The sequence below is a fragment of the Salvelinus fontinalis genome, chromosome 36 (genome assembly GCF_029448725.1).
Source record: "Salvelinus fontinalis isolate EN_2023a chromosome 36, ASM2944872v1, whole genome shotgun sequence".
Taxonomy (NCBI): Eukaryota; Metazoa; Chordata; class Actinopteri; order Salmoniformes; family Salmonidae; genus Salvelinus; species Salvelinus fontinalis.
Genome location: NC_074700.1, coordinates 8,929,969 through 8,946,493, shown reverse-complemented (window position 1 = coordinate 8,946,493; position 16,525 = coordinate 8,929,969). Strand labels below are relative to the sequence as shown.

The window sequence follows — 16,525 nt, the reverse complement described above, 5'->3', positions numbered from 1 at the left end:
GTTCATTAGAGTTACAAGAATTTGCAGCCCAAATAAATGCTTCAGAGTTCAAGTAACAGACATCAACAGAGTAGACTCTGAATCTGGCCTTCATGGTCAAATTCCTGCAAAGAAACCACTACTAAAGGACACCAATAAGAAGAGAATTGATTGGACCAAGAAACACGAGCAATGGACATTAGACCGGTGGGAATATGTCCTTTGGTTTGGTGAGTCCAAATTTGAAATGTCTAGTTCCAACCGCTGTTTCTTTGTAAAAAGCAGAGTCGGGGAACGATGATCTCCGCATGCGTGGTCCCAACCGTGAAGCATAGAGGAGGTGGTGTGATGGTGTGCTTTGCTGGTGAGTCAGTAATTAATTTAGAATTCAAGGCACACTTAACCAGCATGGCTACCACAGCATTCTGCAGCGATACGCCATCCCATCTGGTTTGCGCTTAGTGGGACAGTCATTTGTTTTTAAACAGGTCAATGACCCAACATACCTCCGGGCTGTGTAGAGCTATTTGACCAAGAAGGAGAGTGATTGAGTTCTGCATCAGATGACCTGGCTTCCACAATCACCCGACCTCAACCCAATTGAGATGGTTTGGGATGAGTTGGACCGCAGAGTGAAGGAAAAGCAGCCAACAAGTGCTCAGCATATGTGGCATTCCAGGCGAAGCTGGTTGTGAGAATGCCAAGCATGTGAAAAGCTGTCATCAAGGCAAAGGGTGGCTACTTTGAAGAATCTAAAATTTAATTTTGATTTGTTTAACACTTTCTTGGTTACCTCATGATTCCATGTGTTATTTCATTGTTTTGATAATGTTGATAATGTTTTCAACAATGTTGAAAATAGTAAAAATAAAAACCCTTGAATGAGTACAAACTTGTTTTTTTGTTTTTTACCCCAATTTCATGGTATCCAATTGGTAGTAGTTACAGTCTTGTCTCATCGCTGCAACTCCCGTACGGAATCGGGAGAGGCGAGGTCGAGAGCCATGTGTCCTCCGAAACACAACCCAACCAAGCCGCACTGCTTCTTGACACAATGCACATCCAACCCGGAAGCCAGCCGCACCAATGTGTCGGAGGAAACACTGTACACCTGGCAACCTGGTCAGCGTGCACTGCGCTCAGTCCGCCACAGGAGTCGCTAGTACACGATGAGACAAGGATATCCCTGCCGGCCAAACCCTCCCTAACCTGGACGACACTGTGCCAATTGTGCGCCGCCCCATGGGCCTCCCGGTCACAGCCGGCTGTGACAGAGCCTGGGCTCAAACCCAGAATCTCTGGTGGCAAAGCTAGCACTGCCTTAGACCACTGCGCCACCCGGGATGCTGTAGTGTCAAACTTTTGACTGGTACATGTTCATTTTAAAGTGAAAAATCTGAGTCTCAGTAGCCAGGTTTCCATCCAACCTTTTTATGTTTGTAAAGTACATGGCGGATACAAAAATGTCACGACAGGCCTGATGGAAACAGCTAATTTGTCAGTTAGTTTTCTAAAAGGTGGGATCTTTATATTTCTGTAAAATTAATTACATGAGAAATGGTGGTTGAAATGCCTTTATGCGGCCTCCCGGGTGGCGCAGTGGTCTAGGGCACTGCATCGCAGTGCTAACTGCGCCACCAGAGTCTCTGGGTTCGCCCCCAGGCTCTGTCGCAGCCGGCCGCGACCGGGAGGTCCGTGGGGCGACGCACAATTAGGCTAGCGTCGTCCGGGTTAGGGAGGGTTTGGCCGGTAGGGATTTCCTTGTCTCATCGCGCTCCAGCGACTCCTGTGGCGGGCTGGGCGCAGTGCGCGCTAACCAAGGGGGCCAGGTGCACGGTGTTTCCTCCGACACATTGGTGCGGCTGGCTTCCGGGTTGGAGGCGCGCTGTGTTAAAGAAGCAGTGCGGCTTGGTTGGGTTGTGCTTCGGAGGACGCATGACTTTCGACCTTCGTCTCTCCCGAGCCCGTACGGGAGTTGTAGCGATGAGACAAGATAGTAATTACTAGCGATTGGATACCGCGAAAATTGGGGATAAAAGGGGATAAAATTTAAAAAAGAAAAAGAAAAAAAAAAGAAATGCCTTTATGCGCAAATATTGATATAACAACCATATCGAAGTAAACACTATGATATGTTGTGTGGTGCTCACACTACGACTCGGGAAAGCATGTAGTTTATTAGGCTACAGATGACATAAGTTATGAACTTCACAGGGTGGTGAAAGTGCACAGCGATGAGCTTGATGCTGCATTCCAATAAATAGTGGGTCTTATTCTGGTGACATGACCATCAATGATTGGCTGCCGTTTGACAAAATAATTCACACTTTTGTCCATAACAATCTCACCATGTAGTAGGCTATAAATCACATATAATTTGCCACATGCGCTGAAAACAGGTTTAGTAGACCTTAGAGTGAAATGCTGACTTACAAGCCCTTAAGCAACAATGCAGTTAAGAAAAATAAGTGTTAAGTAAAAGATAGATAAGTTTAAAAAATAAATAAGAATAATTAAAGAGCAGCCGGAAAATAATAGTAGCGAGGCTTTATACAGGGGGTACCAATAGAGTCAATGTGAGGGAGCACAGGTTAGTCGAGTTAATATGTACATGTAGGTAGAGTTAAAGTGACTATACATAGATAATAAACAGAGTAGCAGCAGCGTAAAAGCGGAGGGACAATGCAAATAGTCTGGGTTATCATTTGATTAGCTATTCAAGAGCCTTGTGGCTTGGGGGTAGAAGCTGTTAAGAAGCCTTTTGGACCTAGACTTGGCGCTCCGGTACCGCACGGTAGCAGAGAAAACAGTCTATGACTAGGGTGGCTGGAATCTTTTGACATTTTTTAGGGCCTTCCTCTTGACACCGCCTTGTATAGAGGTCGTGGGTGGCAGGAAGCTTGGCCCCAATGATATACTGGGCCGTACGCACTACCCTCTGTAGTGCCTTACAGTCGGAGGCTGAGCAGTTGCCATACCAGACAGTGATGCAACCAGTCAGGATGCTCTCGATGGTGCAGCTGTATAACTTTTTGAGGATCTGAGGACCCATGCCAAATCTTTTCAGTTTCCAGAGGAGGAAAAGGCTTTGTAGTGCCCTCTTCACGACTGTCTTGGTGTGTCTGGACCATGATAGTTTGTTGGTGATGTGGACACCAAGGAACTTCAAGCTCTCAACCTGCAGTGTATCTGCAAGCTGTTGGCTAGAGCACACATACTAAGACCCCAAGCTTACCATTTAAAAATGTGAACTTTGATGGTATAGGGCACAGGTGTCAAACTCATTCCACGGAGGGCCGAGTGTCTGCGGGTTTTCGCTCCTCCCTTGTACTTGATTGATGAATTAACATCACTAATTAGTTAGGAACTCCCCACACCTGGTTGTCTATTTGTAAGTCGCTCTGGATAAGAGCGTCTGCTAAATGACTTAAATGTAAATGTAATGTAAATGTCTAGGGCTTTATTGAAAGGAAAAAACAAAAACCTGCAGACACTAGGCCCTCCGTGGAATGAGTTTGACACCCCTGGTATAGGGCCTTCCCAAGGATCAGTCCGTTACCATGGAACTGCCCTTATACCAAAGATGTTTTATAACTAACAAGACTGACCACAGCCTGTCATTTCCAATGGGAACAAATTATTCATAGTTGGCAGAGCAAACAAGGAGGGTGGGGCAGAGCCAAGTACGATCTAGCCAGATCCTATTGGCGCGTTCTAGCTTGTATTTGCATATTTCCGTTTGTGAAAGCCTATTCTGAAGCGCGTGTGCAATAACTCCTCTTTACTAGATTTGGTATTGAATATACATCCGGTGAAATATCTGGCTCATTGTTCCATCTGTGCTTATACAATATACTAACCTCGGATTGGCCTGCTGGCTTCAAAGATTGCAGCCTTGCACGGGTCTTCTCTGCACAAGCCTTAACATCTTCCTTTGTTTGGAAAAATTGATCTATGTAATTACCATAAACAGAAACCATTACATTTTATTTGCCCAGAAAGAAATCGTGTAACGTTAACAAAATCAATACAATAGAAAGCTTTCAACTATCCACACACACTACCTTACCGCCACCAGCTTCGGCTACATGACAACCGACAGAACGCTGCTCCGCAGCTAGTTTTGCTTCCAAATTTTGCATCTTATTTTTATTCGACTCATTCTCGGCTTTCAGTGCTTCGTTCTCCCGTTTACTCTTGGACAACTCTTCGCGAAGGGCCACGGCGCTGCCATCTACAAGTCGGACTATTTCCACGACCGCTGCCCTCATTACCGCGTTCATGAGAGAGGTTAGCTGACTTTGAAGGTGGGCAGCATTCTCCATTGTCATATGCTAGTAAATCTTTAGCTTTGTTTATAAAACAAGTGTTTAGACTTTATCTAAATCTACTCGTATCCTCCACGTTTACCTTTCCCTGGCAAAACAAATGGTTGAACAATGGTTGTGCATGACTTCCTATTTGGGGCGGAGCTATTGACGAGATTTATCACGAGGTCATACAATAAGTATCGTGTTGTGCAAATACAAAATTCATTTCGAATTTAATTAATTTAATTTGAGATTGATTTCAAATGTAATTGCCATCAATTCAACTACACAACAAGCAACTGTCACTAGTCAAATGTCACTAGTCAAAATATTATGTTTACTTAATGTGCTACAAATGTCTCTTAAATGATGTCTTAGAAATATAATTTATCTCAATGTGCCTCTACTGTAATCTCAATACTAATCAACTATTTCTAATACCAGTAGAAATGGGGGAGCATTTAAAACAACACCACACATAAACCTCGATATGAGTCAAACATGGATTCTAGTGTGAAAATTGACTACAAAGTGTAAATACGATCATTTCAGTCATAAAGTCTTGTCCAAAACGGAGCTTTGCGAGATTAGGAGAAAAAAAAGTCACAGAATAAATAATACCATAAATTTCCATTGACTTGGGTTTATTTCAAACCTGCCCACAACTGGCAGCATCCAAGTAAATCATACATTCGGAGTGCTGCTGTACGCGACCCGATACCAAATCCTAGTCTAGACGCTGAGACGCGATAGTCCGGCATCCCATTGTGACATAGATACACTGCTCTGAAACACTGAACGCCACCTCCCCACAATTCCGGTATGCGTTCTCTACTAATTTGAACGTGTTGAAAGGTAGAGATACTGTTTGAGCTGTGCCGAGAATTAAAAAATTATGAAAGTCAACGGTCCATTATTCGACAACACTGCAGTGTGTACGCATACACGTTTTGGACTATGATAGACGCTTAATGCCCATTGTCAATTTGTTGTGCTATTCGATATCCCCCATGGGGCTAGTTAAGAACCATCAGCAAATTACACAATGTACATGGGACAATATTGTAAAATGTCAGTAGCTCAAAATTTCAATGACAACTTCAAACCAACTATAAATTGTAAAAATGCATATTCAAATATTGAACGCTTTTAAATTAGACAACTAAAAGGTGTGCAACATGAAAATATTGTCCCATTTACATTGTGTAATGTATTGACGGTACCTAACTCTGGTTAAAGCAACAAAAAAATATGACTGAAACTTAAAGTCGATCTTATATCGATTGTCTGGGGCCAAGTTAACCTCCCCCTTCATACTTTAGGGAAAGAGGTTCATTTCGTATGTGTGTTAAACTGCGACTTTCACCAATTCCAGTCCCCTTAGAGGGTACGGGTCCTCCCCGGGATATTTTTTATGTAGATGAACTGGGAAGCTCAGTTCTGATTACTTGTAAAAAGGACATTCTACTCCATTGCCATTTTTTGGTACCCTTCCCCAGATCTCTGCCGACATAATCCTGTCTCGGAGGCCTATGGACAATTCCTTCGACATCATTTATTTTTTATTTAACCATTATTTTAACTAGGCAAGTCAGTTAATAACAAATTCCTATTTACAATGACAGCCTAGGAACAGCATGGCTTGGTTTTAGCTCTGACATGCACTGTCAACTGTAGAAACAGCTCAATGATGATCAATGGAAACAGGATGCACCTGAGCTCAATTTCAAGTCTCATAGCAAAGGGTTTGAATACTGATGTAAATTTGATATTTCAGTTTGTTATACATTTGCAAAAATTTCTAAAAACCTGTTTTTGCTTTGTCATTATGGGGGTATTGTGTGTAGACAGATTAAATTGAGTTTTTTTCCCATCAATTTTAGAATAAGGCTGTAACGTAACAAAATGTGGATTAAGTCAAGGGCCCAGATTCACAAAACCTTCATAAGACATTTCTTCTTAACTACCATTTTTTTCCTTAACTATAGACTTAAGAAGAAAATTTAGCAAAGTTGGTATTCCTCAAAAAAGTTGCTGAAAAATGTATTGCACTAAGCAAAAAGTTAAGAAATTAGATTCTTGAAAATAAAATTATTGGAAATGTTCTTAATTCCAAGATAGCAAAACGCTAGTCTTAAACTCAGGGCAGTGAGAGAATAAACTCATGAAAGCAAATTAACATGTTCCTGCGTTTAAAATAATCAATACTGAAGCTTTCAGAGTAAGTTTGTGTGAATTAAACATGTTTTAGCAACAAAGGCCAAAAGTGTTTTCCTGCGATTGCATATAGAACTTTTGTGCATTGGCTTGTCAGAATACTTTCCCCTCCTATGGCTCTAGTAACTTGAATGCATCTTGAGAGCACAGGAGGCTGCTAAGGGGAGGATAGCTCATGATAATGGCTGGAACGGCATCAAACACATGGAAACCATATGTTTGATGTATTTGATACCATTCCACCTATTCCGCTCCAGCCATTACTACGAGCCCATCCTCCCCAATTAAGGTGCCACCAACCTACTGTGCTCGAGTGGAATATTTATCTTGCATACAGAACACACAAGCCAACTAGGTAAATAGGTCAACTATTCTACTATTGGGCTGTCTGATTTAAGTTTATAACATTACTTGGCAAAAATAGTAGCACTGGAAAGTTGCATAATGAGTGATAAAGTATAAGCTTTGAATTACCAGCTACGGTAGGCTACACACCGCTGTTTGAGTTAAGCGCTGCTTTGGTGCACATTATAGACTATTTAATTCCCTTCATCTGAACATCAGTGTCATCAACCACCATGCATGTCAGTTCAGTGCACACAGCGTAACAGAGAAAATTAAATATTTGAGAATACGTTTATTTGGGAATACATTTTGTAGAACAGACATGCTTCTGTCTGTATTAGGCTATGTCATCTCCAAACCAGCAGTGACTGAGAACTTAAACTCCTGCTAGCCTCACAGGTAGGCTAACCAAATTCAAACCAACTGCCACGGTCGCACACCTGCCGGCTGAAGCTAATTGGCGAAAGAAGTTGGAAAGCTTGCTAGCTAGTCTAAGCTACTTCAAGACAACACCTGGTTACCCGGTTTCACGTTATCTAGAAAGGTGAGTGACTGTAATGTTTTTGCAGGGTGAAAGTACAAACACTTCCCATGTTCAAACACACACACACCAAAGCACACCTCCGAATCCCAAACCTCGTTCTGTCGCATTTCCTAAAGAGGAGAATTTAAACCGAGGCTAAATCAGGAAATTCTTTTTTTTTTAAACAGAAGAAGAAACAAATCTGACAGTCCACTCTGAACACTGTTGGGATCATTTATAGAGTATTACACATTATGGTTGCAACCTGGTTTATGAGTTTAGCGATTTGAGTGCTATAACTGGGGGCGTAGCGTTGTCGTAACGAAAGCAGGCCGTCATTGTAGGCATTTAGCTGCTACAGAATGTATCCTGGAGAAAGCCTGAGCCACTTTATCAAACGCTCTCACGGTACCTTTCAACTAAAGACGATGTGGACGATTAAACTACGGAAAGCCATTCATTTTCAGTGGAAGAGAAGTGAAATTGGGGAGGGAGCGTTGGGCAATGTGAGCGTGAACAGAGCGGGACCTTATTTGCGGAAAGCTGAACTTTATGCAAAAACTCTTCGAATACTCAGGCTAATGCTGATTTCAAGGTTTGGTCCTGCCGTACATACCTACACATATGCTATGGTCACATGACGCAGTCCTTCTTATTGTCCCTAGGATTTCTAAGCAAACAGCTGGAGACAGGGCTTTCTCCTATTGAGATACATTTTTATGGAATGGTCTACCTATCCATGTGAAACGCAGACCCGGTCTCGACCTTTGTCTTTATTGAAAACTCATCTCTTCAGTAGGTCCTATGATTGAGTGTAGTCTGGCCCGTTCCCCTCTCCATTGGGATTCTCTGCCTCTGACCCTATTACAGGGGCTGAGTCACTGGCTTAATAGTGCTCTTCCATGCCATCCATAGGTGGGTTGAGTCACTGACGTGATCTTCCTGTCCCGTTTGTCGTCTCCTCGGGCTCGTGCGGTGGAGATCTTTGTGGGCTATACTCTGCCTTGTCTCAGGATAGTAAGTTGGTGGTTGAAGATATCCCTCTAGTGGTGTGGGGGCTGTGCTTTGGCAAAGTGGGTGGGGTTATATCCTGCCTGGTTGGCCCTGTCTGGGGGTATCGTCAGACAGGGCCACAGTGTCTCCCGACCCCGTCTCAGCCTCCAGTATCTATGCTGCAATACTCTATGTGCCGGGAGGCTAGGGTCAGTCTGTTATATCTGGTGTTATTCTCTTGTCTTGTGTGAATTTAAGTATGCTCCCTCTAATTCTCCCTCTCCTTCCCCTCCCGGAGAACCTGAGCCCTAGGACCATGCCTCAGGACTACCTGGCCTGATGACTCCTTGCTGTCCCCAGTCCACCTGGACGTGCTGCTGCTCCAGTTTCAACTGTTCTGCCTGCGGCTATGGAACCCTGAGCTGTTCACCGGACGTGCTACCTTGTCCCAGACCTCCTGTTTTCAACCCTCCCTCTCTCTACCACACCTGCTATTTCGACCTCTGAATGCCCAGCTATGAAAAGTCAAGTGGCATTTACTCTTAATATTGACCTGTTGCACCCTCTATAACCACTGTGATTATTATCTGACCCTGCTGGTCATCTATGAACATTTGAACACTTTGGAGAACAATCTGGCCTTAATGACTATGTACTGTTATAATTGCCACCCGGCACAGACAAAAGAGGACTGGCCACCCCTCAGAGCCTGGTTCCTTTAGGTTTCTTCCTAGGTTTCTTCCTAGGTTCCAACCTTTCTAGGGAGTTTTTCCTAGCCACCGTGCTTCTGCATTGCTTGCTATTTTGGGTTTTAGGTAGGGTTTCTGTGTTGGCACTTTGTGACATCTGCTGATGTATAAAATGAGCTTAATAAATACATTTGATTGATTGATTACGCAGCGCGATTGACCAATTGAAGCTCACTATAGCTTCTAGACCCTAATGGATTGGCTGTTGATGCCTAGCATGCTTGCTAGCACCCACTCGAGGGCGAAGCCAGCGTGGCGAGGCAAAATACAAGTGCTAGTTAATCCCCCCCGTCAGGCGTGAGCTGCACATCGATTTTATTAAACATGCTGCTCACTCGTCCAGTGTAGCAGCTCTGTAGGAACCTCTTCTTGCCATAATGATGCTCTTGGTTTTTATCTCCACCCTCAGGTCTACAAGGGCATCTTCCCATGTGCCTCCGCACATCTTGCCAAATGAACATACCTTTACAGTAAAGACAAGGTTCAAATCTCTTCGCGCCACTATTCGGTTTGGGTTTCCTTTTTACTTTGAGACACCCGGATCCCTTATTTACGACGTTAGTGTTGTGTTGGAAATTTCCCTTGTTCCTCAGTTTCTCCAGCAACACTTTCCGCTGTCTTGAAGCTATGTCAAGACTTAAGACATAAGCAATTTCAGCATTTTCCTTCTCGTGCTGTTTCAAGTGGCGGGAGATCTTCGATTGGGGCTCTCCACATACAAAACAGTAATTTACATTGCCTTTACAAGGGCCATTTTTTCTCCCTCTCTTCTTTCTTCCGGAGTTGTTCATGTTGCCAATGTCCATGGACTTGTCTAATTGGGTGTCCATGACAGCTGCTGCACCTGGTAGCTTCACACATTTCGGGACCATGATGTTGACTGGTGAAGTCAAGAAGTGGTTTTCTTCAAAGTTCAAACAACTTTCTGGTTCAAAACTTCCAAATGCACAACTTTTCTCCACATCAAAGGATTCGGTGGTGTTCTGGTGCTGTGGAGAAAGACCAAGAGGAACGTTTGTCACACTGTCTACACATACATTTCCATTTAACTGAAGTTGTACCTGATACAACGCATTTGAGCCCAACACTGCACCTTTAAATTAATTACCTCATTAATAACTGCACTATGTACACAACACTGTATATGTTTGTCATGGTAGCGTCCTTTCCTCTGCATATAGATATCCATCCCCTCTGTAAATTGTATATCCTCACTGTAAATCTTCGTTACGTTTACTGTATGGATATTGTATGTATTCTGTTTGTACATTGTCCATTGCTGGCAGCGCCTATTCACTAAGTCAAATTCCAGGTATATGTAAATGTACTTGATTCTGATTGAGTAATCAGCCTCACTCTCAGGGCTTGACCGATCAGAAGCATAATTTTTCTTCTCACATTCTGAGTGCAACAAGCAGCTTTCCCCACCTTCCATTATTTGTGGTATAAAATGAGGTTAATTTTGATGTACCTGGGTACCAGCATCTGATGAGTCAGCAGGTTCATCTTCTATGACCGACTTCTTCACACAAACACTCCACCTTTTCTGAGCCGAAACAGTCTTGACCTGTGTGTTTGACATATTACATGTTACAGCTTTCATTTGTTACTTTTTTCATGGCACATGCCGATGCTTCTCTGTAGTGGTAGCACAATCGCATGAACACATTCTCTCTCACAAACACGCTAAGGTACTAAAGAAATAAAACATAAGAGGCACTAAGGATTTTTTGTATTTTTATTTTCAGAATCTTCTAATAGAGTTGATTTAATTTCACCTTTATTTAAGCAGGGAGTCATGCTGATACCATGGTCTCTTTTGCAGGTGAGCCCTGCATGATAACATCAATTACACTATACACACACACATCAATATATACAATACATAAAAAGCAAACAAAACCACGTGGTTACCTCATACAATACATTAGCCAAGTTACATACCATTGTTATAACACCAAACCCATCCATCCCCTTACAAAATATATGAAAAGCATTGATCTGAATAGTTCGCTTCAAAAAGTTTGAATATTCAGAAAATGTAAATACTAAAGATATGAACTGCCAACACCAACTTCAGAGAACACAGCACAATGGCAACCGGTTACATACTGCATGCAGATTCTCCTAACCACACTGGACACCAGTCAACACGGAATGTTACACGTCTTCCTTAACTTCAACACACAAACATGAGGAATTGTCATTCATGTAAAAACACTGTCCTAACAGTAGAGGACTCCTGCAATATCTTCACTACCTCTTTGACGTGATTCTATTTCCTGCCAACCGCCGGAGCCAACAACGGGCCCAATTTGTGCTGATTAGGATATGACCGCCATTCTCTGCCAGCATCTCCGGGTTTCTGCGCATCACAATGTCTCGTGTGGCTACCATCAGCATAGACGGGCTAACCTGACCTCCAGCTCTTCTCCTCACCATTACGAAGCGAGTAATCTCCTCATCAAACATGTCTGTTCTGAATGGCCTCAAATGGGGTAGATCTTCCACTTTCTGGACGCCCATGCTTTCGACCGTCTGTTCGTAGCTGATCCTCATGGACCTCACAGTGTTGGGGCTGATGCGTCTTCCCAATTCCTCAGACATCATGGCTGCGGCCATCTGTGCACCCACCTCCATGCACATCCGCGCAATCTTGGCCCTTTGCTCGGGAGTATACCTGAGGTAGGTCCCTCTCCTTTGCGGATGCGGTTGAGTTCTTACTCTTCGGCGCCGGCGCAGATTTCGTAAGTCCACAGAGCTTGACTGCCCAGGTGTAAGCCACTGTGGAGAGAGAGCTATGTTTTTCAATCAGCGTGTTAGAAATAAATCAAATAAAAAGAGGGTGTGTTTGTGTGCGTCAATGGTGTGTGTAGGTACCGGAGCTGAGCCATAGATCCGTGCTATCCGGGATCCCTGGGACTTCCCTACCCCATTGAAGTTGAACTTTAAAAATGGTTATGGTTAATGTCCACCAATCAGGTTTCAGACCTAGATATAGCACAGTTTCAGCTGCTACTCTTGTTTTAGATGTGTTCAATTGCTTAGATCATAAAAACCATTGTGCGGCCTTATTTTTTATAGACCGTTCGAAGGCCTTTGACACGGTTGACCATCACATTTGAATTCAAAGGTCGACTAAAATAGGCCTGTATCAGACTTCTTGCAAGTGGCTTGAGAATTGTCAGACAGAACATTGTGATTTCTGATGGTGTTAAATCTAAATTCCTGGATATTAATGAAGGTGTACTACAGGGTTCGGCACTGGGACATGTTCTCTTTACTATTTATATAAATAATATTGGTCTGTTAACTTGTAATATTAATCTGTATGTAGACTATACTGTAATGTATGTCATTGCCCCAACTGTAGTCCAGGCGTTGTTAGAGCTGCAATCTGACTTTGTTGCCTCACGAAATGCCCTGGTTGGCCAAGATGAAATATAGGTTGTTCTCTAATTCTCACAACAACAAAAAAATCATATGGACTACATACATTGTACAAAACATTAGGAACACCTTAATATTGAGTTGCACCCACCCACTCCTTTTGCCCTGAGAACAGCCTCAATTTGTCAGGGCATGGGCTCTACAAGGTCTCGAAAGTGTTCCACAACGATGCTGGCCCATGTTGACTCCAATACTTCCCACAGTTGTGTCAAGTTGGTTGGATGTCCTTTGGGTGGTGGACCATTCTTGATACACACGGGAAACTGTTGAGCATGAAAAACCCAGCAGCGCTGCAATTCTTGACACACAAACTGGTGTGCCTGGCACCTACTACCATGCCCTGTTCAAAGGCACTTAAATATTTTGTCTTGCCCATTCAACCTCAATGGCACACATACACAATCCATGTCTCAATTGTCTGAAGGCTTAAAAATTATTCTTTAACCTGTCTCCTCCCCTTCATCTACACTGATTGAAGTGGATTTAACCGGTGATATCAATAAAGGATCATTGCTTTCACCTGGATTCACCTGGTCAGTCTATGTCATGGAAAGAGCAGGTGGTCCTAATGTTTTGTACACTCAATTTATTTATTAATTGAATGGTTCTCCCATTGATCGGGTTCCCACCTATAAAAATCTGGGCTTTTGGATTGACTAGGATTTAAAGTTAAAAAACATACCGATGAGCTAGTTAAAAAACTAAGATTTTTTTTTTAGAAATAGGTCTTGCCTTTCCCTAAACAGCAGGAAGCAGATTGTAGTTAACCTTTTATTTAAGAATAATAAGAAAAGTAGGGTAGGGACGTCCCAAGGATCCTGGATAGCACTGCCCCTGAGCCATAGGGCAGACTGAGCATCCTCCATCCCACTATCAGATTAGGGGTGTGTGCAATTTATGCTTTTTGACCCCCCACTTTTTAATCTGAAATCACCATCACCCACTGATTAACTTCTCATTTTTACTGATGATAAAAAAAATATTGTGAGCTAGTCCTATGACAATATTTATCTTTAGAAATTAGCCTGGCATTAGCCAATTAATATAACAAAGCTTTGGATTTTATGGGGTCTCAAATTCGAATGGTTAGACCGTTTGGAATTTTATGCTTTGACCAATGAATGACACCATGCGCAGCTCCAAAACATGTTGCCGTCTTAACCTGTTCAGGTAAAAATTACTGTTTAAAGAAAAACTACCAATACTATTTGTTATGGTGAACCTGAGTAATCTAAATCAAATCTGACTGAAAACCCCAATCTGCAGTTGGATGTGAGTTGCGTCCACGCCCCAAGGCTACACAACTCCGGTAAAACAATTTTCTACAGTGGATTTGGTAACAATTAGTTGAGTTACAATTAGTTTAGTGACAAGCAAATTACATTGCTTGTCACTCAACTAATAAAGCCTATGATTTGACATTGTGAAAGACATTTTATAAGCATCTGAATGTTAAAGATGCCACGCAGATGTATGAATAGCCTTGGAACAGGGATAGGCCTACCTCTCGTTGGCTCGAGCAGCTGTCTCCCGAACTGTGCGCACAGTTGTTATCTGACAGTCATACAGTTACAAGCATAAAAGTTCATAGGCTACTGAACCGAAGGAGAGGAAGCATCAATTCAGTCACAACAGATAAGAGATATTTTCAGAATATAACAATGACTAAAAAACATTAGTGAACCGGTGATTCACAATGTTCAATCGGTTTGGCTCCTCTTAAACATTTGAACCGGGGACCTGTACATTTAAGTGAATTACTACATCCCTACTGTTCTTGCCATCCTTCTCCTCCAAGTTCACTTCTGTCAACTCTGAGTTTGCGTTACATCCTTTCCTTTTCTTTCCCATTCATTGTCAAAGGATCTCAGTCTGTTGTGATTGGAATGTGAACTCAGTCAAGTGAAGTAGCAAGAGAAGGTATGAGAGACGCATCTACTTAAAGGGATATTTTACTCAAAAGAACCGTGTAGTATTGTTTCATTAGTCCACTGTTGAAATGGTCCCCAAATGTGTTTGCATGCCAGCAGTAGAGTTAATATCTAAAAGTGTTATCATATGATGCACTTGCGTCATCAGCACATTTTGCACAGGAGATGTGGAGAAACATTTTCTAATCTAATTCTGTGGAAGTAGGTCTCAAGTCGGACACTCGGAACCGTGTCAACAGCTTCTGTATGTAAAGCCTACATGCCTTTATCCGATAAGGATCTCTGCCTTAGAAAGAGAACTGACCTGTCGATGGGTCACCGATGGTCCTGCAGAGTCCTCCTTGACAGCATCTCTGTCTCGCCACAAGCTTTGGCTCCACTCCTTGCCATACACCATGTCCACTTTGGGACAAGCCTGCTCACCTGCAAACAGACACAAGCTTTGTAAATCAGGTGTAGGACAGTTTGAAGTACATTATTTCAAATCATCGACAATGGGACCTGATACAATCTGATGTAACAACACTTTCTACATGAGACAAATACGAATTGTTACCTTCTGTTGAAATTCCAGCCTGTGTGTCCTTCTTCCGATGTGTGCCTTCATGCCCAGCTTCGTTCTTAATGACAACGATTTGAATCCCATCCCTCTCCATGGCTGCTGTAGTCTGAATCAAGTACAGTGTTGAATCAAGTACAGTGGAATGAAGTCCCACATGTTTGCATACAGACCATGGAAGAATATGCACATGGATGCAAATTATGCATCTATGTAGTCCAAGATTTACTCTTGGGCTAGATGTAACGTTACTCTTATAAACGTGAATTTCTGGCGGCCTTCTTCCGTTACACACAGGCATTCAGAGAACGCTAGATAGCTAATTAGCACAAGCGGTCGCTCGGTCTTTCATAAACACACGCTGTAATATGGAGATAATCCTATAAAAAGGTGTGTATCAATTTAACCTTTTGTTTATTGGAAATTATTTCTAGCTGATATGAAAAATAAGTTCCGTACGCTTCTAAAAACCGTACAGTACCGCAAGCAATGCGTCTTAATGTCCAGATTGAGTGTCGGGCTCTTAAACTCTTAACAAAACTCTGTACAGTCCGACTTATGTGTAATAGAACAGAATAATGATCAAGGGCTAGCTAAATATATTAGGTAACAGACTGCTATTATGACATTAGCTAGGTAGCAATATAAGTTAGACAGCTAGCTACTGTACCTCTTCCATGGTATGAGCAGATTGTTGCAGCCATGATGATGCATTGTCCTCCTCTGAAGAATTAGGAGGACCAGCAGCATCATTATCTCTTTTGGGACTGACGCATCCACCTGGGCCACAAACAGAAGAAACACCATTAGCAAGCGAACGTTAACTAGCTAGATACTGTATCTTGCTTATCTTATCCATGCACTGTCCAGTTTGTAACGCCTCCATCATTGCAAGCGAATAAACTAACGTTAGCTATGTTAGCAAATTTAACTACCTTTACCGCGAGCTGGAATACCAACACAACGATAACATAAGGAACATGGTCGATTTCCCGCTGTCCACAGTTCTGCTTCCAAACTCTGTAACTTATTTTTGTTAGATTCGTTCTCAATTTTCAGTGCTTCGTTCTCAAATTTACTCTTGGACACCTCCAGACGAAGTTCAACGGCGCTATCCTCTACAATTCGCAGTAGTTCCACGACCGCAATTTTAACAAGCGAGTTCAAAACAGATGTTAGCTGAGTTTGTAAATAGTCACAATTCGCCATGGTCGTCTCTTTCTTTATACAATGACAAGTATGTGAACGTGCTAAGTAGTTTGAAGGTGATAGTGCTAGCTAGCACCTGTGTGAAGCTAGCCACAATAGGGGAATTTGCTGTTCGTTTTTAAAATAAAAGTCCTTCAATGAGGGCAACTCAATATGACAAAGGTGTTCTTAGTGTTTTGTACACTCAGTGTATATGCATGCATATCAAACAGGAATATATATACTGAACATCAATATTGTAACGACCCTCGTTACAATAT

General features: G+C 42.5%; 1 protein-coding gene across 6 annotated transcripts in view; it reads right to left on the bottom strand.

The window, feature by feature from the left end:
- LOC129835180 (uncharacterized) overlaps positions 1–16,525 on the bottom strand; it is a 29,439-nt gene extending 12,914 nt beyond the window's left edge. For 2 of the 6 annotated variants that reach the window (XR_008756389.1, XR_008756390.1), the window contains exons 1-7: positions 15,992–16,525; positions 15,727–15,836; positions 15,054–15,165; positions 14,802–14,920; positions 10,588–10,683; positions 4,049–10,105; positions 3,840–3,931 (exon numbers count right to left, since the gene is read on the bottom strand). Coding sequence is in view for 1 of the 6 variants with exons in the window: in XM_055900617.1 (XP_055756592.1) it covers positions 11,373–11,900; positions 14,802–14,920; positions 15,054–15,165; positions 15,727–15,836; positions 15,992–16,265 (1,143 nt within the window). In the remaining 5 variants the exon portion in view is untranslated. Of the gene's footprint in view, positions 1–3,839; positions 3,932–4,043; positions 10,106–10,587; positions 10,684–10,840; positions 11,901–14,801; positions 14,921–15,053; positions 15,166–15,726; positions 15,837–15,991 lie in introns of those variants that run through there. The other 4 variants (XR_008756391.1, XR_008756393.1, XR_008756392.1 and 1 more) reach the window with 4 other exon arrangements.